General features: G+C 45.8%; 1 protein-coding gene across 3 annotated transcripts in view; it reads right to left on the reverse strand.

Moving 5' to 3' along the window:
• LOC139564443 (ERC protein 2-like) overlaps positions 1 to 24148 on the reverse strand; it is a 78804-nt gene that overhangs the window by 22317 nt on the left and 32339 nt on the right. For 2 of the 3 annotated variants that reach the window (XM_071383983.1, XM_071383967.1), the window contains exons 3-12: positions 21220 to 21384; positions 20690 to 20956; positions 18677 to 18751; positions 16233 to 16388; positions 14595 to 14762; positions 13785 to 13952; positions 12135 to 12272; positions 11899 to 12039; positions 11539 to 11679; positions 7217 to 7252 (exon numbers count right to left, since the gene is read on the reverse strand). In XM_071383983.1, the coding sequence (XP_071240084.1) occupies positions 7217 to 7252; positions 11539 to 11679; positions 11899 to 12039; positions 12135 to 12272; positions 13785 to 13952; positions 14595 to 14762; positions 16233 to 16388; positions 18677 to 18751; positions 20690 to 20956; positions 21220 to 21384 (1455 nt within the window). The remainder of the gene's footprint in view (positions 1 to 7216; positions 7253 to 11538; positions 11680 to 11898; positions 12040 to 12134; positions 12273 to 13784; positions 13953 to 14594; positions 14763 to 16232; positions 16389 to 18676; positions 18752 to 20689; positions 20957 to 21219; positions 21385 to 24148) is intronic. The other variant, XM_071383977.1, reaches the window with a different exon arrangement.

A 24148-nucleotide genomic window follows, 5' to 3' on the forward strand; every position in this document is an offset into this window, starting at 1 on the left:
GTTGCATCACTGCCTGGTATGGCAACTGCTCGGCCTCCGACCGCAAGGCACTACCCCCTGTATATATTGTTATTTATTACTGCTGCTCTTTAATCACTTGTTACTTTTATCTCTTATTCTTTTCAGTATTTTTTGAAACTGCACTGTTGGTTAGGGGCTCGTAAGTAAGAATTTCACTGTAAGGTCTACATCTGTTGTATTCGGCGCATGTGACTAATACAATTTGATTTGATTTGATTTGTTTGATTAACAGGACTGTAAAGTACCGAAATGTAAGAGGACTCCCGTGGTGTTGACGCATTTGCAGAAATCCATTCAGGTGTATTTTGTGTCTTTTGGCGAATGCGTTCTAGTGATCTAAAGTTGCACTGTTGCAAATGCCTGTACACACAGTCCAGTTCAAAGTGAATGATGGTAGACCTGTTTGCACAAAGGCCTACTGTAGCTCTGATTGGCCATGGTGCTCCGATCTGCGTAGACTCCGGTCCTGGACGAGACGGATGTTTTTATTCGGTTTTATTTACTGCTGTGTCTGTTAATTGTCCAAACGCACAGCCGCTTTCCCACTCTATGTTACTATAGAATTTTCACAAATGCCTTAGTATACAGTTGAAGTCGGAAGTTTACATACACTTAGGTTGGAGTCATTAAAACTCATTTTTCTACCACTTCACAAATGTCTTGTCAACAAACTATAGTTTTGGCAAGTCAGTTAGGACATCTACTTTGTGCATGACACAAGTCATTTTTCCAACAAATGTTTACAGACACATTATTTCACTTATAATTCACTGTATCACAATTCCAGTAGGTCAGAACTTTACATACACTAAGTTGACTGTGCCTTTAAACAGCTTGGAAAATTCTTCTGAAAGGCTAATTTACATAATTTGAGTCAATTGGAGGTGTATCTGTGGATGTTTTCCAGGCCTACCTTCTAACTCAGTGATTTATTGCTTGACATCATGGGAAAATCAAAAGAAATCAGCCAAGATCTCATAAAAAAAATTGTAGACCTCCACAAGTCTGGTTCATCCTTGGCAGCAATTTCCAAACGCCTGAAAGTACCTGTAACGATTTTCCTCTTCATCTGAAGAGGAGGAGCAGGGATTTGACCAAAACGCAGCGTTGAAGGTAGACATAATATTTATTCAAACAAGACGAAAAACTAACTATACTTGATAATAAACAAAATAACAAAACGATGTAGACAGACCTGGACATAAGAACTTACATACAACGAAGAACGCACGAACAAGAAAAATGACTACACAAACGAACGAACAAACAAACCGAAACAGTCCCGTGTGGCGCAACATACACAGACACGGAAGACAACCACCCACAACAAACATTGTGAAACCACCTACCTTAATATGGCTCTCAATCAGAGGAAACGTAAACAACCTGCCTCTAATTGAGAACCATATCAGGTCACCCATTAACCAACATAGAAACACATAACATAGACTGCCCACCCAAACTCACGCCCTGACCGACTAACACATACAAAATAAACAGAAAACAGGTCAGGAACGTGACATAACCCCCCCCTCAAGGTGCGTACTCCGAACGCACCACCAAAAGTCTAGGGGAGGGTCTGGGTGGGCATCTGACCACGGTGGTGGCTCAGGCTCTGGGCGAGGTCCCCACCCCACCATAGTCAATCCCAGCTTACGTCTCCCCCTCCGACTGACCACCCTCCTATTACACCCACTTAATTTACAGGGTAACATCAAGATAAGGGGCAGCACCAGGACAAGGGGCAGCACCGGGATAAGGTAGCTCAGGACAGAGAGGTAGGTCAGGATAGAGAGGTAGCTCAGGATAGAGGGGCAACTCCGGACTGAAGGGCAGCTCCGGACAGAGAGACAGCTCTGGACTGAGGGGCAGTTCAGGATTAATGGCAGCTCTGGGCTGAGGGGCATGGCTCATGGCTGGCTGACGGCTCTGGACGCTCATGGCTCACTGGCGGCTCTGGACGCTCATGGCTCGCTGGCGGCTCTGGCAGATCCTGGCTCGCTGACGGCTCTGGCTGCTCATGGCTCGCTGACGGCTCTGGCTGCTCATGGCTCGCTGACGGCTCTGGCTGCTCATGGCTCGCTGACGGCTTTGGCTGCTCATGGCTCGCTGACGGCTCTGGCTGCTCATGGCTCGCTGACGGCTCTGGCTGCTCATGGCTCGCTGACGGCTCTGGCTGCTCATGGCTCGCTGACGGCTCTGGCATATCCTGTCTGGTTGGCGGCTCTGGCAGAGCCTGTCTGGTTGGCGGCTCTGGTAGATCCTGTCTGGTTGGCGGCTCTGGCAGATTCTGTCTGGTTGGCGGCTCTGGCAGATCCTGTCTGGTTGGCGGCTCTGGCAGATCCTGTCTGGTTGGCGGCTCTGGCAGATCCTGTCTGGTTGGCGGCTCTGGCAGATCCTGACTGACGAATGGCTCTAGCGGCTCCTGACTGACGAACGGCTCTGACGGCTCGGGACAGACGGGCGGCTCTAATGGCTCGGGACAGACGGATGGCTCAGATGGCGCTGGGTAGACGGATGGCTCAGATGGCGCTGGGTAGACGGATGGCTCAGATGGCGCTGGGTAGACGGATGGCTCAGATGGCACTGGGCAGACGGATGGCTCAGATGGCACTGGGCAGACGGATGGCTCAGGTGGCACTGGGCAGACGGATGGCTCAGGTGGCACTGGGCAGACGGGCAGCTCTGGCCGGATGAGGCGCACTGTAGGCCTGGTGCGTGGTGTCGGAACTGGAGGCACTGGGCTGGAGACACGCACCATAGGGAGAGTGCGTCGAGGAGGAACAGGGCTCTGGAAACGCACTGGAAGCCTGGTGCGTGGTGTAGGCACTGGTGGTACTGGGCTGGGGCGGCGAGGTAGCGCCGGAAATACCGGACCGTGCAGGCGTACTGGCTCCCTTGAGCATTGAGCCTGCCCAACCTTACCTGGTTGAATGCTCCCCGTCGCCCGACCAGTGCGGGGAGGTGGAATAACCCGCACCGGCCTATGTAGGCGAACCGGGGACACCATGCGTAAGGCTGGTGCCATGTATGCCGGCCCGAGGAGACGCACTGGAGACCAGACGCGTTGAGCCGGCTTCATGGCACCTGGCTCAATGCCCAATCTAGCCCTACCAGTGCGGGGAGGTGGAATAACCCGCACCGGGCTATGAACACGTACAGGAGACACCGTGCGCTCTACTGCGTAACACGGTGTCTGCCCGTACTCCCGCTCTCCACGGTTAGCCTGGGAAGTGGGCGCAGGTCTCCTACCTGCCCTCGGCCCACCACCTCTTAGCCCCCCCCAAGACATTTTTGGGGTTTCTTCACGGGCTTCCGTGCTAGCCGCGTACCTTCATATCTCCGGTTCCTTTCTCCGGTTGCCTCTGCTCTCCTCACTGCCTCCAGCTGTTCCCATGGGAGGCGATCCCTTCCAGCCAGGATCTCCTCCCATGTGTAGCAACCCTTGCCGTTCAACACGTCCTCCCATGTCCATTCCTGTTTAGTAGGCCACTGCTCGAACTCACGCTGCTTGGTCCTGGTATGGTGGGTGGTTCTGTAACGGACTTCTACTTCTTCCTCCTCCTCTGACGAGGAGGAGCATGGATCAGAGAACCAATTTGCAGCGTGGTAGTTAGACATAATATTTATTCAAACAAGACGAAAAACGAACTATACTTGATAATAAACAAAATAACAAAACGATGTAGACAGACCTGGACGTAAGAACTTACATACAACAAAGAACGCACGAACAGGAAAAATGACTACACAAACGAACGAACAAACAAACCGAAACAGTCCCGTGTGGCGCAACATACACAGACACGGAAGACAACCACCCACAACAAACAATGTGAAACCACCTACCTTAATATGGCTCTCAATCAGAGGAAACGTAAACCACCTGCCTCTAATTGAGAACCATATCAGGTCACCCATTAACCAACATAGAAACACATAACATAGACTGCCCACCCAAACTCACGCCCTGACCGACTAACACATACAAAATAAACAGAAAACAGGTCAGGAACGTGACAGTACCACGTTCATCTGTACAAACAATAGGACGCAAAACACAATGGGACCACGCAGCCGTCATACCGCTCAGGAAGGAGACGCATTCTGTCTCAAAGAGATGAACATACAGTGGGGCAAAAAAGTATTTAGTCAGCCACCAATTGTGCAAGTTCTCCCACTTAAAAAGATGAGAGAGGCCTGTAATTTTCATCATAGGTACACTTCAAAATCCCAAAAATCAGATTGTAGGATTTTTAATACATTTATTTGCAAATTATGGTGGAAAATAAGTATTTGGTCACCTACAAACAAGCAAGATTTCTGGCTCTCACAGACCTGTAACTTCTTCTTTAAGAGGCTCCTCTGTCCTCCACTCGTTACCTGTATTAATGGCACCTGTTTGAACTTGTTATCAGTATAAAAGACACCTGTCCACAACCTCAAACAGTCACACTCCAAACTCCACTATGGCCAAGACCAAAGAGCTGTCAAAGGACACCAGAAACAAAATTGTAGACCTGCACCAGGCTGGGAAGACTGAATCTGCAATAGGTAAGCAGCTTGGTTTGAAGAAATCAACTGTGGGAGCAATTATTAGGAAATGGAAGACATACAAGACCACTGATAATCTCCCTCGATCTGGGGCTCCACGCAAGATCTCACCCCGTGGGGTCAAAATGATCACAAGCAAAAATCCCAGAACTACACGGGGGGACCTAGTGAATGACCTGCAGAGTGCTGGGACCAAAGTAACAAAGCCTACCATCAGTAACACACTACGCCGCCAGGGACTCAAATCCTGCAGTGCCAGACTTGTCCCCCTGCTTAAGCCAGTACATGTCCAGGCCCGTCTGAAGTTTGCTAGAGAGCATTTGGATGATCCAGAAGAAGATTGGGAGAATGTCATATGGTCAGATGAAACCAAAATAGAACTTTTTGGTAAAAACTCAACTCGTCGTGTTTGGAGGACAAAGAATGCTGAGTTGCATCCAAAGAACACCATACCTACTGTGAAGCATGGGGGTGGAAACATCATGCTTTGGTGCTGTTTTTCTGCAAAGGGACCAGGACGACTGATCCGTGTAAAGGAAAGAATGAATGGGGCCATGTATCGTGAGATTTTGAGTGAAAACCTCCTTCCATCAGCAAGGGCATTGAAGATGAAACGTGGCTGGGTCTTTCAGCATGACAATGATCCCAAACACACCGCCCGGGCAACGAAGGAGTGGCTTCGTAAGAAGCATTTCAAGGTCCTGGAGTGGCCTAGCCAGTCTCCAGATCTCAACCCCATAGAAAATCTTTGGAGGGAGTTGAAAGTCCGTGTTGCCCAGCAACAGCTCCAAAACATCACTGCTCTAGAGGAGATCTGCATGGAGGAATGGGCCAAAATACCAGCAACAGTGTGTGAAAACCTTGTGAAGACTTACAGAAAACGTTTGACCTCTGTCATTGCCAACAAAGGGTATATAACAAAGTATTGAGATAAACTTTTGTTATTGACCAAATACTTATTTTCCACCATAATTTGCAAATAAATTCATTAAAAATCCTACAATGTGATTTTCTGGATTTTATTTCTCATTTTGTCTGTCATAGTTGAAGTGTACCTATGATGAAAATTACAGGCCTCTCTCATCTTTTTAAGTGGGAGAACTTGCACAATTGGTGGCTGACTAAATACTTTTTTGCCCCACTGTACTTTGGTGCGAAAAGTGCAAATCAATCCCAGAACAACAGAAAAGGACCTTGTGAAGATGCTAGAGGAAACAGGTATAAAAGTTTTTTTATCCACAGTAAAACGAGTGCTATATCGACATAACCTGAAAGCAAGGAAGAAGCCACTGCTCCAAAACCACCATAAAAAAGCCAGACTACGGTTTGCAACTGCACATGGGGACAAAGATTGTACTTTTTGGAGAAATGCCCTCTGGTCTGATGAAACAAACATAGAACTGTTTGGCCATAATGACCATCCTTATGTTTGGAGGAAAAGGGGGGATGCTTCCAAGCCGAAGAACACCATTCCAACCATGAAGCACGGGGGTGGCAGCATCATGTTGTGGGGATGCTTTGCTGCAGGAGGGACTGGTGCACTTCACAAAATAGATGGCATCATGAGGTAGGAAAAGTATGTGGCTATATTGAAGCAACATCTCAAGACATCAGTCAGGAAGTTAAAGCTTGGTCGCAAATGGGTCTTCCAAATGGACAATGACCCCAAGCATACTTCCAAAGTTGTGGCAAAATGGCTTAAGGACAACAAAGTCAAAGTATTGGAGTGGCCATCACAAAGCCCTGACCTCAATCCTATAGAAAATGTGTGGGCGGAACTGAAAAAGCTTGTGCGAGCAAGGAGGCCTACAAACCTGACTTAGTTACACCAGCTCTGTCAGGAGAAATGGGCCAATATTCACCCAACTTATTGTAGGAAGCTTGTGGAAGGCTACCCAAAACGTTTGACCCAAGTTAAACAATTTAAAGGCATTGCTACAAAATACTAATTGAGTGTATGTAAACTTCTGACCCACTGGGAATGTGATTAAATAAATAAAAGCTGAAAGAAATCCTTCTCTCTACTATTATTCTGACATTTCACATTCTTAAAATAAAATGGGGATCCTAACTGACAGTCAGGAATTGTGAAAAACTGAGTTTAAATGTATTTGGCTAAGGTCTATGTAAACTTCCGACTTCAACTGTATGTACTTCCCAAACATTCCAAGAACTCATGAAAATTTGAAAATGACCATATCTAAGTGCTCGCTTGTCAGAAAATGTTTTAAAAAGTGTCATATTCTTCCTGGGGGTGTATATGAACTGATTTTAATATGATTTCATGTTGCTAAAATGCTGTCAGTTCCACTTTAATGTTAAACTCACCAAGAACAGAGGCGAATATCCAACTCCCCCCAAAAATACTTTTTTTTACATTAATATTAAATGCCTAACTCATAATATGAGTGTAGTTGGAAAGCTAAATCATACTCATTAAGTGCAAAGGTCAACATGCATAATACATGATGTGAAAGATACACCAGTGACAGTGTAACCGGGTCCATGTGACCATGACATGATCACCCACTAGTTAGATAGCACGTTCCAGGATTTTAAGGTGGATTTTGGTGGGCGGAGGGTGTCCTCATGCTTTCAATATGTGCCACCACAGAGAGCTCCGGGGCGGAGAAGGACTTACAGGGTTGTTCATCTGACTGAACAGCTGCTCTGCTTGCTACATTGCAAAGGAAAGTGGTGAAGGGGGGGGAGACGGGGGAAACGAGGTGGGAGGGGGAGGGGGGAGACCCGGGGAAGATAGCATTAGCATGTAGCTCCATTAGCCAGAGGAGAGTGGAAACAGCAGGATCAGGGTAGAACAGACTAGCCTGGTGCCAGATCTGTTTGTGCTCTCTCGTAAACTCCTATATGGTCAATGTCATTCCAAACAGACAATGACCAAGGGAGTTGGCGAGACAGCACAAACTGTTCCTGGACCAAGCTAAGAACAGACATGTTACATGTTAAATGTTACATGTTAAAGCAGTATCAATACAGAGAACACGTTTACTGTATATGTTGAACAGTATGTTGAGACCATAGAAACAGAATTACACACAATATGGCCGCCGGTCCACCCATCGTGGAACATTGACTTGAAAGGGGATTCCCGTTCTAGTAATTCTATTTCTATGGTTGAGACAGCCAGGACCACTGGAGAGGAACAGAGGGAGGAGGACACAGTATGGGTGTTTATGGGACAGAGAGACACACAGGGGAGATCTGATGGACATCTTTGCTCCCCCATCTCAGTGGTTCTACGGTGTTGTAGGAAACTTATCTGAACATTATTAACTCTGATCCAGTTTTCGCATTCTATCACTATAGGAATGTATATGAACAGGTGTTTGTTGTCGCTGATGAGAGGGTTTTAACAAGCAGCGTATTCAAATGAGGGATTGGACATTTTCACAATGTTGCTGCAGCGTTGTGTGTGTGTGTGTGTGTGTGTGTGTGTGTGTGTGTGTGTGTGTGTGTGTGTGTGTGTGTGTGTGTGTGTGTGTGTGTGTGTGTGTGTGTGTGTGTGTGTGTGTGTGTGTGTGTGTGTGTGTGTGTGTGTGTGTGTGTGTGTATGCTAATAGTAGCAGCAGCAGCATTGTGAAAAGGGTGTGTGTTGGCAGGGACTGGGGTATATATCAGACATGCTTATTAGTAGAGAATGCTTCAGAGTTATCCTCCATGACAGATAAAACATGGCAGGTTTAACCACACTCAAGTCCAGTAACCAGCAGGGATAGCACATATAACCAGATTTAAACCAAAATGGTCTTGAATTGAGGATGTTGTTGTATTATAGAGTAGCAATTAAGATTAGTGAAGCAATTTTTCCATAATTAGATATGCTTGAATAATAAGTGATTTAATTAAAGGGGAAATTAAGTATTTTCCAACTTAATGTTAGATGGTTCCTAATACTGAATGTCGTCTATGGGCCAGGAGAATCTGTCATCTTTTTCTTTAAAAAGCCACTACAAATGTACACTAACTTGGCCACAACTAGCGAACAAAAATAGAACGGAAGTGATAGGGGCAACTGTGCAATACTGAACATTACCTTTAATGTGACTATGCCTGCCAGCTGGACTTGATGCATGGTAAATTAAAAGTCTTCATCAGATGTACAGGCATAACACTGTCTACATACTGCAGGTTTAGATTGAATTGTAAGAATGCAACCGAAGAGAAGCAGATTAGTAATGGAGATTATTATGGTATAAAAGGGATCTCTTCCACTTGTTTCACTGAACCATTTAACCATTTACTGGCAGAACATTGCACAATGGACTTTAGTTTCTCTCCAAATATCAAACATAAGTAAGCTTTGTACCTAACACTGTTAATTTAAATCCTTGCCATCCCTTTAACAGGGATTCTAACAGTGATTTTAACTGTGACGGACTTAAACATTGAGGCCGTCCCAAATGAGTTGTTCAGGTTGTCATCGCTAGTTTACATAATAAACATCAATGTACACCAGTGGAGGCTGCTGAGGAGGGAACAGCTCATAACAATGGCTGGAATGGAGTGAATGGAATGTTATCAAACTCATGGAAACCATGTGTTTGGCGTATTTGATACCGTTCCACTAATTCCGCTCCAGCCATTACTATGAGCTCGAACTCCCAAAATAAGGTGCCACCAACCTCCTGTGCTGCACACTGTAAAAAGTGGGACGGCACTCACTGCTGTTCACCTGAAGTGCTTTTTCTGATTGGTATGGTCCAAAATGTCACTTTGGTTCGTTATTTTTGTACTTTTTACCCCTTTTTCTCCCCAATTGGTAGTTACAGTCTTGTCCCATCGCTGCAACTCTCGTACGGACTCGGGAGAGGCGAAGGTCGAGTGCCATGCATCCTCCGAAACACGACCCTGCCAAGCCGCACTGCTTTTTGACACGCTGATCACTTAAACCGGAAGCCAGCCACACCGATGTGTCATAGGAAACACCTTACAATTGGCAACCCGAAGTCAGCGTGCATGCGCCCGGACCGCCAAGCTCATGGGTCTCCCGATCGCAGCCAGCCGCGACACACCCGGGTCTGTAGTGACACCACCTCAAGCACTGCAATGCAGTGCCTTAGACCACAGCGCCACTCGGGAGGCCCACCGTTCAACCTATTCTATTAAATTACTCTGAAATCAAATAACGAATTTGACAGATCACTAGGATTTATTTAATTGAATGAAAGCTTCTAAATTGCTTTCAACACCTCATGCGCATTCGCATTGCATAGCGGTGGGTGCAATATAGTGACGGCAATCTGTCAGAAGAGTTGTGGGCGTGGCCTATTGTGGGCGTGAGTTTACGTTTGTTATTTTTGCCCACCCGTGAAAGTGAATGTCATTACATGCAATGTGTTCCGTTTTTTTTTTTTTTGTCTGATTTAATGTTCACTGCCAGCACTGAATCTTAATCGATATCTGCATAAGTACTGTGATACTAAAGAACCTAAAAAGGTTTCTATTGATGAGATGGTCATCAATAGATGGTTGTAATGTGAAAATCTTATGAAAAGAAAGTGTTTGGGGTCATTGTTTCATGTTATGGAACCAACTTAATATCTTGATGAACAGGAAATTGATTTAATTGCTTGTAACACAATTTAAGACATTTGGATAGGTAATTCCAATGTGACAAATCTACTTGGTACAACATGATAAAATGGGTTGTATATACAGTTCATTCGGAAAGTATTCAGACCGCTTGACTTTTTCCATATTTTGTTACGTTACAGGCTTATTCAAAAACGTATTTTTTTTAAAGGCTCATCATTCTACACACAATACCACATAATGACAAAGCGAAAATAGGTTTTTAGACATTTTTTGCAAATATATATAAATATATATAAATGTTTTTAAATACCTTATTTACATAAGTATTCAGACCCTTTGCTATGAGACTTGAAATTGAGCTCAGGTGCATCCTGTTTCTATTGATCATCCTTGAGATGTTTTTAGAACTTGATTGGAGTCCACCTGTGGTAAACTCAATTGATTGGATATGATTTGGAAAGGCACACACCTGTCTATATAAGGTCCCACAGTTGACAGTGCATGTCAGAACAAAAACCAAGCTATGAGGTTGAAGGATTGTGTCGAGGCACAGATCTGGGGAAGGGTACTAAAACAGAGGAAACCTGGCATCATTCCTACGGTGACGCATGGTGGTGGCAGCATCAGGCTGTGGGGATGTTTTTCAGCGGCACCTACTGGGAGACTAGTCAGGATCGAGGGAAAGATGAACGGAGCAAAGTACAGAGAGATCCGTTTTTTTTAAAACCTGCTACAGGACCTCAGACTGGGGCAAAGGTTCCCCTTCCAACAGGACAACGACCCTAAGCACACAGCCAAGAATGGGAGAAACTCCCCAAATAAAGGTGTGCCAGGCTTGTAGCATCATAACCAAGAAGACTCAAGGCTGTAATCACTGCCAAAGGTTCTTCAACAAAGTACTGAGTAAAGGGTCTGAATACTTAAGTAAATGTGATATTTCTGTTTTTATTTGTAATGAATTTGCAAAGATTTCTAAAAACCTGTTTTTGCTTTATCATTATGGAGTATAGTGTGTAGATTGATGAGGGGGAAAAACAATTGAATCTATTTTAGAATAAGGCCGTAACATAACAAAATGTGGAAAAGGTCAAGGGGCCTGAATACTTTCCACATGCAATGTATATTCGTTTCTATTCATGTAATTTATTAAGTTTAACCAAAGGGGGAAAGTTATTTGAGTGTTGAAAGAAATAGGTTTCAACTTGAAATATAGGTTTGTTAATGATCAAATCTAACAATTGGTAGTGAATCATACATTTGGTTTCAACAAATGTCATTTACTTGTAATCTGTTATTTTTGTACTTTTTAGGTTGATCCAAAGAGTAATTATTTACAGTGCATCTTTGAATCCCAGTAAACCCAAACTCCATTAACACTTTTAAATGAGGAAGTGTTAGGAGACCTACCTTCTGTAACTGTGTCTCCAACTTACTACACTCCTCTTTCTTCTGCTCGATGGCGATCTCCAGAGACTTGAGCTTGGATTCCTTCTTCAGGCTGGAGGAGGCCAGGGATGAGGCGTGCTCCTTTAAGTCAATGAGACTGGACTACATGGGGACAAATAGGAACAGCGAGGACAGTCAATACCAGACCAGGAGGCACAGCACAGTAGAAAAATAACAGAACAGGCCAAATTGGGTCATACTTCCAGAGAGAACAGCATCCCATGTATTTGAAATGTCTTTGTGTTTTTATGCATGCCCAGAGCCGCAACAAAAATGTACCCCGTGGGGATAATAAAATAAATGATCTTATTTTACACTGACCTCCTTCTCTGTTAATTCCAGCTGCAGGGTGTTGACCTTCTCCTTGAGGTCCTTGTTCTCCTTCTTATAAGACTCCACTTCATCCATCCTCTCGTTGTCCTCCCTCGCTCTCTGCTCCTTCAGTCTCTCTATAATACGCTCCTTAGAGACACACACACATGGACATTAGTTCAAAGTTCATTGTTTGGGATCTGGTTCTGAGTTCTCCGGGTGTGAAGCTCTGGGTCTTTCTGTACCTTTTCAGAGAGTGCCTCCTCCAGGGTGGCCAGGGCCGTGTCAGTGTTACTGGAGTCAGTCTGTAGGGACTTCACCCTGTCCTTCAGGTTCCCCAATTGCTTGTCCTTATCACGCAGCTGCTCCTGCAGATTCTCAATCTGGGGGAGAGGAGGAGGGAGGGAGGGAATTAGCGTGAGGTCAAAAGAACTGTAGATAGAGAAACTGCATTAAAAGCTAGGAGTGTGAGTTAGGAGTTAGTGTGTGTGATGTTTGCAGGGTAATTGTGTCTACTTAAAGGGAAGCCTGGAAGAGGAAGCCTTTATTATTTTAGCAAAATACATAAAATACAGTCTGATCTAATCTAGTTAAAGCTTTTTAAGATTGGCTGGTATTTGGGGAGAGAAAGAGAGAGAGAGAGGGGGGGGGGTAAGAGCGAGAGAAGCAAGGAAAGGGGAGGAGAGGAGACAGAGTAGTGTGTTTCGATGTTAATGGCTATATGTAGTGTCTGTTTTCACATGGGACTATAAAGGTTACAGAGAAGCATATGTGTAGAAGGTTATGAGCTCGTTGTTTGTTGAGCAAGACAAGCAGATAGATAGTTAGATGTCTCTCAAAGATAGTAAGAAATAAAACAAGATAGTCTAGCCAGAGATAAAGAAAGAGAAAGAGGGATATCTGAGAAAGAAAGATCAAAAATACAAAGAGACAAAGAGAGACACAGTGCACTGACAGAGTAGAGAAACATCAGAAGAAGAGACGGAGAGAAATATAAAGTGAAGAAAGAGAGATGGAGAGAGAAAGAGAGAGAGAGGGAGAGAGAGAGAGAGAGAGAGAGAGAGAGAGAGAGAGAGAGAGAGAGAGAGAGAGAGAGAGAGAGAGAGAGAGAGAGAGAGAGAGAGAGAGAGAGAGAGAGAGAGAGAGAGAGAGAGAGGTCAGGCTGAGAGAGTAACACACTGTATATTTATAGCACATACTAGAGAAAGTGTGTGTGTGTGTGTGTGTGTGTGTGTGTGCGTGCGTGCGCGTGCATATCCTCAGAGACCAACCAACTCAAGTGTGCATCCCAAATGACACCATATTCCCTATTTAGGGCACTGCTTCTGAATAGGGCCCAAAGGGCTCTGGTCAAAAGTAGTGCAATGTATTGTGAATATGATGTCATTAGATAAGCAGCCCGGGTCTCAGGGATAAGACAAGGAACCAAACAACCACACAACCTAACCTAACCTATACCTAACCTATAACCACGCACAGCAAGCTCTCATTTAGGTTCTACATTATGTAACAATTCTGACGAATTCTTCTCGATCCAGAAGAGAGCTTTCTTGTAAACCTAAGTCTACAAGTGTACACCTTTTTTCCAGTGTTTGCCTCAGATTTGCTCTTAGGCGAGTCGCTGAGGCCCCCGAGTCAGCATCCGTTACCAGTATTTCTACTACCAAACATGTTATGCCTAAAAGCTTTTAGCGTGGAACAGCAGAGCTAGGCTGTCCCATCTATAGTTCTGTAAGCAATGGTAGGAGAACACAGTGTTGGTCAGAGATGCTTTTTTTATCCATTTATTAAACAAACTTGTGACCATGCCCAGGCTACCCTTAACTACTTTCTACCTAAATACACCCTTGACATTTAACCCCTTAACCCCTGACCCTTAACCCTTGACCCCTAACCTTCTTCTGCAGGACGTTGATCTTCCTCTCCTTGACCTCCAGCATGTCCTTCATGTCACGGATCTCTCCAGCCAGCGTGCCCTTCTCCTCCGTCAGGTCCTGCAGCTGCTTGGTCTTCTTGTTCAGGAAGGACTCCTTCTCCTCCAGACGCAGGCGCAGGGCGTCCACCTGGAAGGGGATCGGTCATAGGTCAAATGTCACAGTTCGGAGGTCAAATTCCATCAAATGTGTTTTATAAAGCCCTTTTTACATCAGTAGTTGACACAAAGTGCTTTTCCAGTGACCCGGCATAAACCCTGAAGGGCACAGTTCAAAGTTCAACTTATTATTATTGTCAAGTTGAAGAACAAGAGTTCTCTCTGAGATGCTTGGCATTTGCAATACAAGCTTCATGCTCCACTAAAGGGTAGAAAGCAAGAGGGGAGGGGTATGTAAGTGGATGCAGCAGAGTACAGGGAGACGGTGATACAGTGTTTCCTTTAATGTGTCAAAAACAGTGTACAAGGACCAACATACATCTGGTGTATCAATGAATACAAGGAGATTCTGTGCACATCCGAGGGTGTATCTTACTGTAAGCATGTAGGTGTGTTCGTTAAGCATACTGTATGTGTGTGTGCGGGCATGTGTGTGTGTGTGTGTGTGTGTTTTGTATGCATGCACGTGCATGTGTTCATATGCGTGTGTGCAGAAATGTGTGTGTGGGCTTATGTGTGCGCACGGGTGTGTTCATTTATGCATGTGTGCAAGGATGTGTGTGTGTGTGTGTGTGTGTGTGTGTGTGTGTGTGTGTGTGCGCGCTGTAGCCACCTCTGTCTGCAGAATGGCGGCGCGCTGCTCCTTGGCAGTGAGGGACTCTTTGAGCACCTCTATGTGCTGTTTGCAGTCCGAGTTCTGGTTGTTCAGGGTCTCCAGCTTGGTCTGCAGGGCCAGCAGCTCAGACTCCTTCTTAGACAGCTCCTGCTTCAGCTGGTCAATCTGTCGGGAGGGGGGGGGGGGGGGGGGGGGGGAATGCACGCGAATGCACGCACGCACACACACACACACACACACACACACACAACAGGGTTTGTCACAACTAACTCTCGTATGAAGTTGCATGGAACTCCCTCCCAGCTCATATAGCTCAAGTGAACAGCAAACCTGGTTTAAAAAACAAGTAACACAACACAATGCCTCTCCAACCCATGTGACCTGCTTGTTGTGTGTTATATACTGACATGTATGTGTAACTGATAGATGCACAAACACACACACACACACACACACACACACACACACACACACACACACACACACACATTACATGCATGTTAATGTTTTTTTGTCTGCAATGTCTTTTTCGTTACGCGCCGGACCCCGGTAGGACTAGCTGCCGCCATTGGCGTCGGCTAACGGGCATCCAAAGAAATTAAATCCTGGCAGGTGTGTTTGTGCCTTCGTACCTGCGCGTTTGTATTAGGTGTCTGTGCACGGGTGAACTTTGTGCGGTGGACACTTGGTAGAAACGCCTCTCACCACAACAGAAGGACAGTGGGTAAAATATACCCTTATCCACTGTGTTCATTGTAGCCAGGCTCTCCTCTCATTAAAGATGCATCTGGCTCCCTGCATTATTCATGTATTATACATCAGACCCTATCTATGATTGATGAATAATTTTCTAAAAATAAAACAACAAAACTCCCGCTGGTTTTATCCTCACATGGATGTAAACACACAGACACAATGCTCCGGAGAGGCATGGAGGCTGGGAGGGAGGCTGGGATCCTGACCGTAAGACGACTGATGACGGACTGTATAATATGACTGAGCAAGTCCAAGCTGGACCGGCTGGATAATATGTGCAACGGTTGATGCGGAAATTAAATGCAACCAGAGTTTCTGACAGTGGGATCCATTGGTAATGCTTAACAATCAATCACGCTAGATGGATACGAACATATTGACGAGGCTACGGAGGACAATAAAAGATCCATTTTGACAACACAGGAATGGTTTACTTTATGGTCTTCCTCTGCTCTCTCTGCTAAGTGTACAGTAACAAAACAACGCGTAAGCATCTCCCAGACAGGTATAGCTGCCAGCGAAGCACTTCCCTGATGAAACCAGTTAATGTAATGCTAAAGCTAGCTCATTTACTGTCAGCCAGACAGACAGCTCTAATCTGTTCTGTTCACTTTGAACGTGCACAGCAAACCCTGGATTGTGTCTGCCACTAGACTACTACAGTACTGTACGCACGTGTGTGTGTGTGTGTGTGTGTGTGTGTGTGTGTGTGTGTGTGTGTGTGTGTGTGTGTGTGTGTGTGTGTGTGTGTGTGTGTGTGTGTGTGTGTGTGTGTGTGTGTGTGTGTGTGTGTGTGTGTGCGTGTCTGCGTGTTTTCCTGTGCATATAGTATATAATAGTATATAGTGTGTCTGTGTTTTCCTGTATGTGTGTGTGTACCTTGGTCTTCATGAACTTGGAGTGGTTCTTGTAGACCTCCATCTGTTTGATCTCCTCCTCTCTGTCCTCGGTGTTCAGCAAGCCGTTAGCCTTCAGTATCTGGATCTCATCCTCCAGGTCCCTGATGTTGCGCTCCAGAGATGCTATCTTGGTGTCCTGCACAGCACACACGCACCAGCTGTAAGGTGCTATTTTGGTGTCCTGCACAACACACACCAGCTGTAAGATGCTATCTTGGTGTCCTGCACAACACACACACACCAGCTGTAACATGCCATCTTGGTGTCCTGCACAACACACACACACCAGCTGTAAGATGCTATCTTGGTGTCCTGCACAACACACACCAGCTGTAAGATGCTATTTTGGTGTCCTGCACAACACACACCAGCTGTAAGATGCTATTTTGGTGTCCTGCACAACACACACCAGCTGTAAGATGCTATCTTGGTGTCCTGCACAGCACACACCAGCTGTAAGATGCTATCTTGGTGTCCTGCACAACACACACCAGCTGTGCTGTACTGTTGCTGAGCCACACTTATAATTCAGTACTAGAACATTTCCAAAGCTTGACCAGTGAACAAAACACAAAACACCTGAAAGAGAGGGAGGGAGAGAAGAGAGAGCGAAAGACAGTGAAAGAAAGAGTGAAAGAGAGAAGATGGGTAGAGAGAGAGAGAGAGATGGAAGACAGAGAAAGAGAGTAAGTGTCAAAGAAAGGAAGAGCTCTTTGAGGTAGTACGGAGGAGAGCCTCTGCAGTATCTTGGGGTAAAATCAAAAGCCTCCTCCTTCTCCGGCTGCAGCAACTCTAGCTCCCTCACAGCAAGCCTCTCAGTGGATTAATCACCATTTGGAAATACTGAGCGGCACACATCACAGCCAGCCTTTTGAGAGGGACCAGCCCAGAGAGAAACGCCTGGAGAAGAAGCAGAAGCAGGAAGAGGAAGAGGAGCCGTGCTGCTCTGTAGTCGCTCGCACATCAATGCAGGAGCCAGTCCATGGACGGCGACTGCACCTCCGAGTGGAGCTTTGGCTTTGCAGAGTTTTTAAATAAATAATACAACGTCTTTAAGATTAGCCATGGTCCATCTCACATGCACTTCACCTGCAGAGCAACGAGCAAGAACCTCGTTTCACTCCCTCTCTCTCCTTTCTGTCTCTCCTCCTTCTTTCTCTCGATCTACACCCTTTGACTGGTTCTGAACTTGTGAACTTGTGGTTCTGTGGCTAGAGCTTTAGCAGGGTCAGCCAGCAGGCAGTGGAAAACTAGGAAATCCAGCTCTGTATGCGAGGCTCTCCCTAGGACGACTGAGAGTTAAGAACAGATGGTCCTGGATCTAAGGGGTTAACGTGAGCGTGTGAACGCTGTTCTCATGGCCATGTGCTTCGTCAATGCATCGCTATTCTATGACTTGTAGCGAGACGCTAACTAACCACCCGAGAGAACATAGCATAGTATACAGTGGAGACGACATAGTGTAGACGACAACATACCGTAGCTCAATGGGTCAGAGAGATGCTATGCCATCCAAATGATTTCACTGCTACGGCAGATCAAGCTGATCAAGCAGGGGATGTGACGCTCTCATGAACACTCTCTCTCTCTCTCTTTCTATCTGAATCCCTTTCTCTCTCTCCTCCCTGTGCCACTGGCCTCGCTGTCGTAAACAACCACACCTGTTTCCATGGTAGCAGCAGGCAGACTGTGCTCTCCCTGGTGGGTGAGGGAGGGAGGGAGAGAGAGAGATTGAAAGACAGAGTGAGATAAGGAGAGAAAGAAATCGAGAGAGAGAGAAAGAGATCCTAGAGACAGAGAGAGTAGAGAGGGGGGGGGTTAGCATTACTCATGCTAACATCAGCACCAACACGTCTTTTGGAGAGAGCAGAGAGGAGCGGGGAGGTCCTCCACCGAGGATGGAAGGGAGAGGGGCTCTGCTCCGTATGAAAATCCAGAGCCTCCAGGAGCCAGCGCGTCATGTGACCATGCTAGAGGAGAGTTACGTGACAATGCTAGGGGATGCTGGGGTTTGCTCAGCACCAATCCAGCTCCGTCTGATGATGTGGTGTGTGAGCGAGTGGTATGCTGTTGGGCTGTGAGCGCATGCTTTATATTTAGAAGTGATATCACAGCTCTGCAGCTACAGTGGGCCGATGGGCTCTGCAGTGGGCCGATGGGCTCTGCAGTGGGCTGATGGGCTCTGCAGTGGGCCGATGGGCTCTGCAGTGGGCCGATGGGCTCTGCAGTGGGCCGATGGGCTCTGCAGCTACAGTGGGCCGATGGGCTCTGCATGGGCCGATGGGATCTGCAGTGGGCCGATGGGCTCAAAATCTGGCTTTTCCGAACTCTAAGGCTTTCGTATTTCATCTGATTACATGGTTGGTCTCAGCAATGGTGCCAGCCAGGTGTACTACACTACCCATAATTCCCCATGGTTCTTACCTTCATCTCTATGATGGTCTGGAGGGCTTTGGTTTTGCCAGGGTCCTGGTGCATCTGGTTTCTCCTGTGCAGTTCCTGGGAGAACACCAGTTGATATGAAATGGACAAGACAAGCATCAAATGTCGCCTCTTTTAGGACCTAGTGCAATGGGCCTGTACTTATGAACCATCTCAGAATAGGAGTGCTGATCTAGGTTCAGTTTAGCCTTTTAGATCACAATGCATAAGATCACATGGTCAGAAGGAACCTGATCCTAGATCTGCACACATACTCTGAGATGCTTTATAAATGTCAGCCCTGAATCTCTCCAAATGCACGGGTAATGACTTAGCTTAACTTAGCTAAATACTAGAGCGACAGCATTGAAATGAGTTACATTTCCTTGCACTACCATTACATCAGTCATACACTTCTCCCCTGGCAATAATACTGTACACAGATTGAACACTGTTCCTTTCACTGCAGTCAGAGCACAGCAAGTACACAAAGAGACGGCCAGTATTGCCCTCTAGTGTTGATGGGCATACACTGTAGGTTAGAAGAAAATTGTGGAAATTACCTGGAAGTCCAAAAAATGTATGCTTTAAAACCAGTACCGAACAATCAACATAACTTTCAGTAACAACTCAAACACAGGTGAGACCAGTGTCTACAGAGCCTACCCTGGCCAAGTAGACCAGGTCTACTGTGGCCATATAGTAACTACATAGTTTTGGCTATTTACAGTTTTTTTTTTATCACTTTTGTAGTATTTCGTGAATTTTCTAAACTCTTGGTACAAAACTCCAAACTGGTAACATTTGTAACACAGCCAGTCTTACATTCAAAACGTTTCATTGTGCATTCGTTTTGCTTTTGTAGATATCTTTTAACACACAACCATTGGTCCAACATTTTACTGTGAAATGTAATGAGTGCATTGGTTTAATCACCAAAAACACAACATAACTTATAAGTTCTCAATGTCGTTATTTTAACAATCAGTTAATCCAATAGCAAAATATTTGAGATACATATTTTTAAAATTGCCCTTTGAACGTAGTATGCTGCAGGACTGTAAATTGCAGTACATTACACTGTTTTCACATTAGGCAATCAATTCAAATCAAATCAAATGATATTTATAAAGCCCTTTTCACATCGGCCGATGTCCCACAATGCTAAACAGAAAACCAGCCTAAAACCCCAAACAGCAAGCAACACAACACAAGTGCACTACCCATTCAAATTGAATGAACACAAAATATCCACCATTTCTATCCCATGTGTGATCAAAGGTGTGATCATTGAAGACAACTTTCACAATGTAATCAAGTGAAAGAAACGAAAGAGACAGCATGTTTAGCAGGCATTAGTTTGCATCAAACCTGTCTTGAGCATTGGCCATAGGTCCTCATTGTCATGCACATGGGGAAAGCCTTTTGGCATGGCGAATCCAAGCCTGACATAGGTCTGGATTGAAATCATTGCATGCCTCATCCACGGCCTGAAGGAGGGTGGCACGCTCATGGGGATGGCAATCCTACATCTTCCACCTGTTTTGTAATTGTGCATTGTATTTTGCAGTATTCTATTGTACTTGGGTATTGTAGTCGTTCTGTACGTGGCTCAGTTCATAAGAGCACGGTACTAGCAACAGCAGAGTTGTGGGTTCAATTCCCACTGGGGTCACATACCAACATGTGTAGACTCTTGTCACTTTGGATAAAAGTGTCTGCTCCGGGAAATGGCATGTATTACAGTACTGTATTGGCCAATGCAATTTCAGTAAAGCAGTGTGGGATTTCTGAGACCAGACATTTAGTAGCCGTTTAATAGCACTACATATACTGAGTCTGCTGTGGCCATACAGTAGTATAAGGGCATATACTAACCGTAAGCACTACATAATATGCATCCCAAACAGCACCATAAACCCTACATAGTGCACTACTTTTGAACAGAGCCCTGGTCAAAAGTAAGGAACTATACAGAAACATGGTGCCATATGGAACAGACATATACTCTTGTACCTCTCGGAGGTGGATGTTCTCCTTCTCCTTCTGGTCCAAGATGACCTCCAGATGTCCAAGTTGAGCCTCGGCCTCAGCAATGCGCCTGGCTCTCTCCTGCTCCTCCTCCTCGTTGACCCTGCCTGGCCCTCCAGGCAGACCCTTACTCTGGAGCATTTCCAGCAGCTTCTTGATGGACTCGTCCCTGGCCCCCAGCGTCTGCTTCTGGGTCTCGATCCGCAGCTCCATCTCCTCCAAGGTCTTCCTCAGGAGGAACAGCTCCTTGGCCTGCCGGAACGCAAGGATTTTTAAAGGAAGGAAGTGTCAATTGGGTCATTATTACGGTAGCTAAAATTCCGGAACTTTCCAAAATGTCCAGAACGGAAGAAGATACAGAAATCCCGGTTGGAAGATTCTCTAAATTCCCAGAGGGAATCATCAGGGAATTCAAATCCTACAACCAAGACCCTGGTCATAAGAACCTGGAACTAACGCCAAACTCATTTATTTAATCACTCATTTATTATGAGTAATTTATTAAGATTCCTTGCCTGGCGGTCGTGCTCAGCCTGTAGCCGTCTGAAGTTCTCCTCGGTCAGCTCGATGGTGGTGTAGTGGTCCCCAGAGCGGCCGCCGCTCTCCTGCTGCAGTAGGTGATTCAGGTCCCTTTGGGTCCGCAGCTCGTCCTGTAGGGCCTGGATGGTCAGCTGCAGGTGCTGTGGGGGTCACACACACACACAGACACACACACACACACACACACACACACACACACACACACACACACACACACACACATGAAAGCACATGCACATGCACGCACACACACACACACACACACACATCAAGGAGTCTCAATCTGGTAGGGTCACAGCACGTAGTCTAGGGTGGATTCAATTAAATTACAGATCAGACTAGGACGGGTCACTGAATATGTACATATGGAGGGGCATATTCAGACACACACGCAAACTCACAGACACCAATACATCTTATAAAAAGGGGGAGGGGCATTTTGAAGGCGGCCCTGCGGAAAGGAGACGTGTATTACGAAGAACACACACAAACTCAGAAACACACACCGTAATCTACTCAACCTCGGGGGAAATACAGTTCCTGCCAAACAAACTTGGAGAGGAATCTGAGGACTTACCTCACTATGGCATGAAAGACAAATAGAGAAAATGAAAATGACACAACGTATGGCAGTATGAGAAGACGTTAAATAAAAGGCAAGTGTTTTTACATACTGGTCGTGATTGACTTGCTTTCCATCTTCTGTAACTATTTTCAGGGTGAGTAAGGTGTACTGTAAATGGTTATCTATGTGCAGTACCGTGCATCAGCAATCTAATCTGTAGGAATCTCCCTTGAAGCTTTGACAGTAGGAATACTAAGAGAGCCACATTTAAACAAAGCCATCCAGCGAATGACTGAATCGTTGTGTTGCTGGGAGAAACTGATTGTGCAACGGAAAGTGCACAATCCTTCCCTGTATAGTAGGAACGTGAAGAACTTGTAGAACCGTGATCCTTCGATAACAGTTTGACGATCCCTGTCGAGTGTTCAAAGTTGGACGGCTGCGTTCAACAGCATGCACGTTCAAAAGAGCGCTTTGCCGCGCTGTCATCGTGTATGATTGTTGCAGCATTATTGATCATTATCTATCATTATTGTAGGGTGTGTGCTGTCCGTACTGCTGAGTGGAGAGCAGCAGAGATCCGTGCACAGCGCAGTAAACAGTGTTCCCACTGAGAGCTGGAAGCCAACCAACAGCAGTAGACTCAGTGGACCTCTGGGTCCATGCCCATCCATTATGCTGTGTGTTAGGGAGGTGTGTGCGCGCGCGCGCGTGTGTACGTGTGCAACTGGTGGCTGCTGAGAGGAGGACAGCTCATAGTAGTGGCTGGAATGAAGTCAATGGAACCGTGTCAAACATGGAGTTCCATACCATTCCATTATGTCCCTTCCAGCCATTACTATGAGCCCGTCCTCCCCAATTAAGGTGCCACCAACCTCCTGTGGCGTATGCATGTGTGTGCGCATACAAAGAGACAAATACATTACTTGTACATTACTTGAGAATAAAAAAAAGACACATCCATTATAGGAAGAAATAAGAAGGAGACTGTGGCCCTGTTCCAATATCCACCCTAGCATGCCACTATACACTGATTGGGCCATGCATTCTTAGTGCTACACTAGTTTGGATATTGGAACGTAGCCTGGGTGTTGAGGTTTAGGGGGAGGGGAAATTGAACAAAACACAGCCTATTTTAGAGTATACTATAGGGTCACAGGGTCACACAGCAGCCACACCCCTATAGTAGAGCCACACCCAGTAAAGGGAGAACACAGAAGAATTCTACTTGGCAGTGTGTAAGAGCAGGGAGAGGGTCTGACGGACGCGGGTAGGGCTTAGGGAACGGGACAGGCTAAACCAATCACACTCCTTTCTGGTGTGTGTATGGGGGTCCAATTAGGAGTGTGTCCAAAATGGCAACCCTACTCCCAACATAGGCCTAGTGTACTACTTTTAGCCAGAGCACACAAGTTCTGGTCAAATGTAGTGCACTCAATTGGGAATAGGGTGCATTTCCGACACAGCCCAGGGGTGTGGGGGGGGGGCAGAGGAACAGGACTGCCAGGTCTCTGGGGGCACCGAAGACACACGACGACGTCACTCTGGTGGTGACTCTATGTTGTGCAGACACGGCAGCCAGGGCAGCGGTTGCAAACATAGGGACAAACCTTGGTTCTCCTGGCGTCCAGCAGCTGGAGTAGCACGGGCGGAACCAACAGAAGAAAAACATAGCGCACGGAGAACACAGCGTCAGAACAGTACAAAACACGAAGCGCACGTGGAGACCGTGAGCTACAGTGAGAGCTCCCGTGAAGAACACAAGAACAATGTTTGAGGGACATGTGAGGATGTGTCTGGTTATCCATCCATCCAACCCTCAAATCATTTATCTCTATCCGTTCTGATGGAAATGGTACGCTAAGGAACCTCATGGTACAGTAGAGAACCTCATGGTACAGTAGAGAACCTCATGGTACAGTAGAGAACCTCATGGTACAGTAGAGAACCTCATGGTACAGTAGAGAACCTCATGGTACAGTAGAGAACCTCATGGTACAGTAGAGAACCTCATGGGATGGTGAGGAACCTCACAAACTCACACAAAGACATATCAGTCTAATCAGTCTAAAACATCATGGAAACCTTCGTGGAAAAAGAAGGTGAGGTTATTTAGTGGTGAACACTTTCGGCATTAAGTCTCACCAAATCAAATCCAATTTGTATTTGTCCCATGCTTCGTAAACAACAGGTGTAGACTAACAGTGAAATGCTTGCTTACGGGCCCTTCCCAACAATGCAAAGATAATTAAAACAAATATAAATAATAGAAACATTTGTACAAAATTATAACAGAAGGAATAAATGCATAATGAGTAACAATAACTTGGCTATATACA

This window comes from Salvelinus alpinus, chromosome 2 (genome assembly GCF_045679555.1).
Source record: "Salvelinus alpinus chromosome 2, SLU_Salpinus.1, whole genome shotgun sequence".
Taxonomy (NCBI): domain Eukaryota; kingdom Metazoa; phylum Chordata; class Actinopteri; order Salmoniformes; family Salmonidae; genus Salvelinus; species Salvelinus alpinus.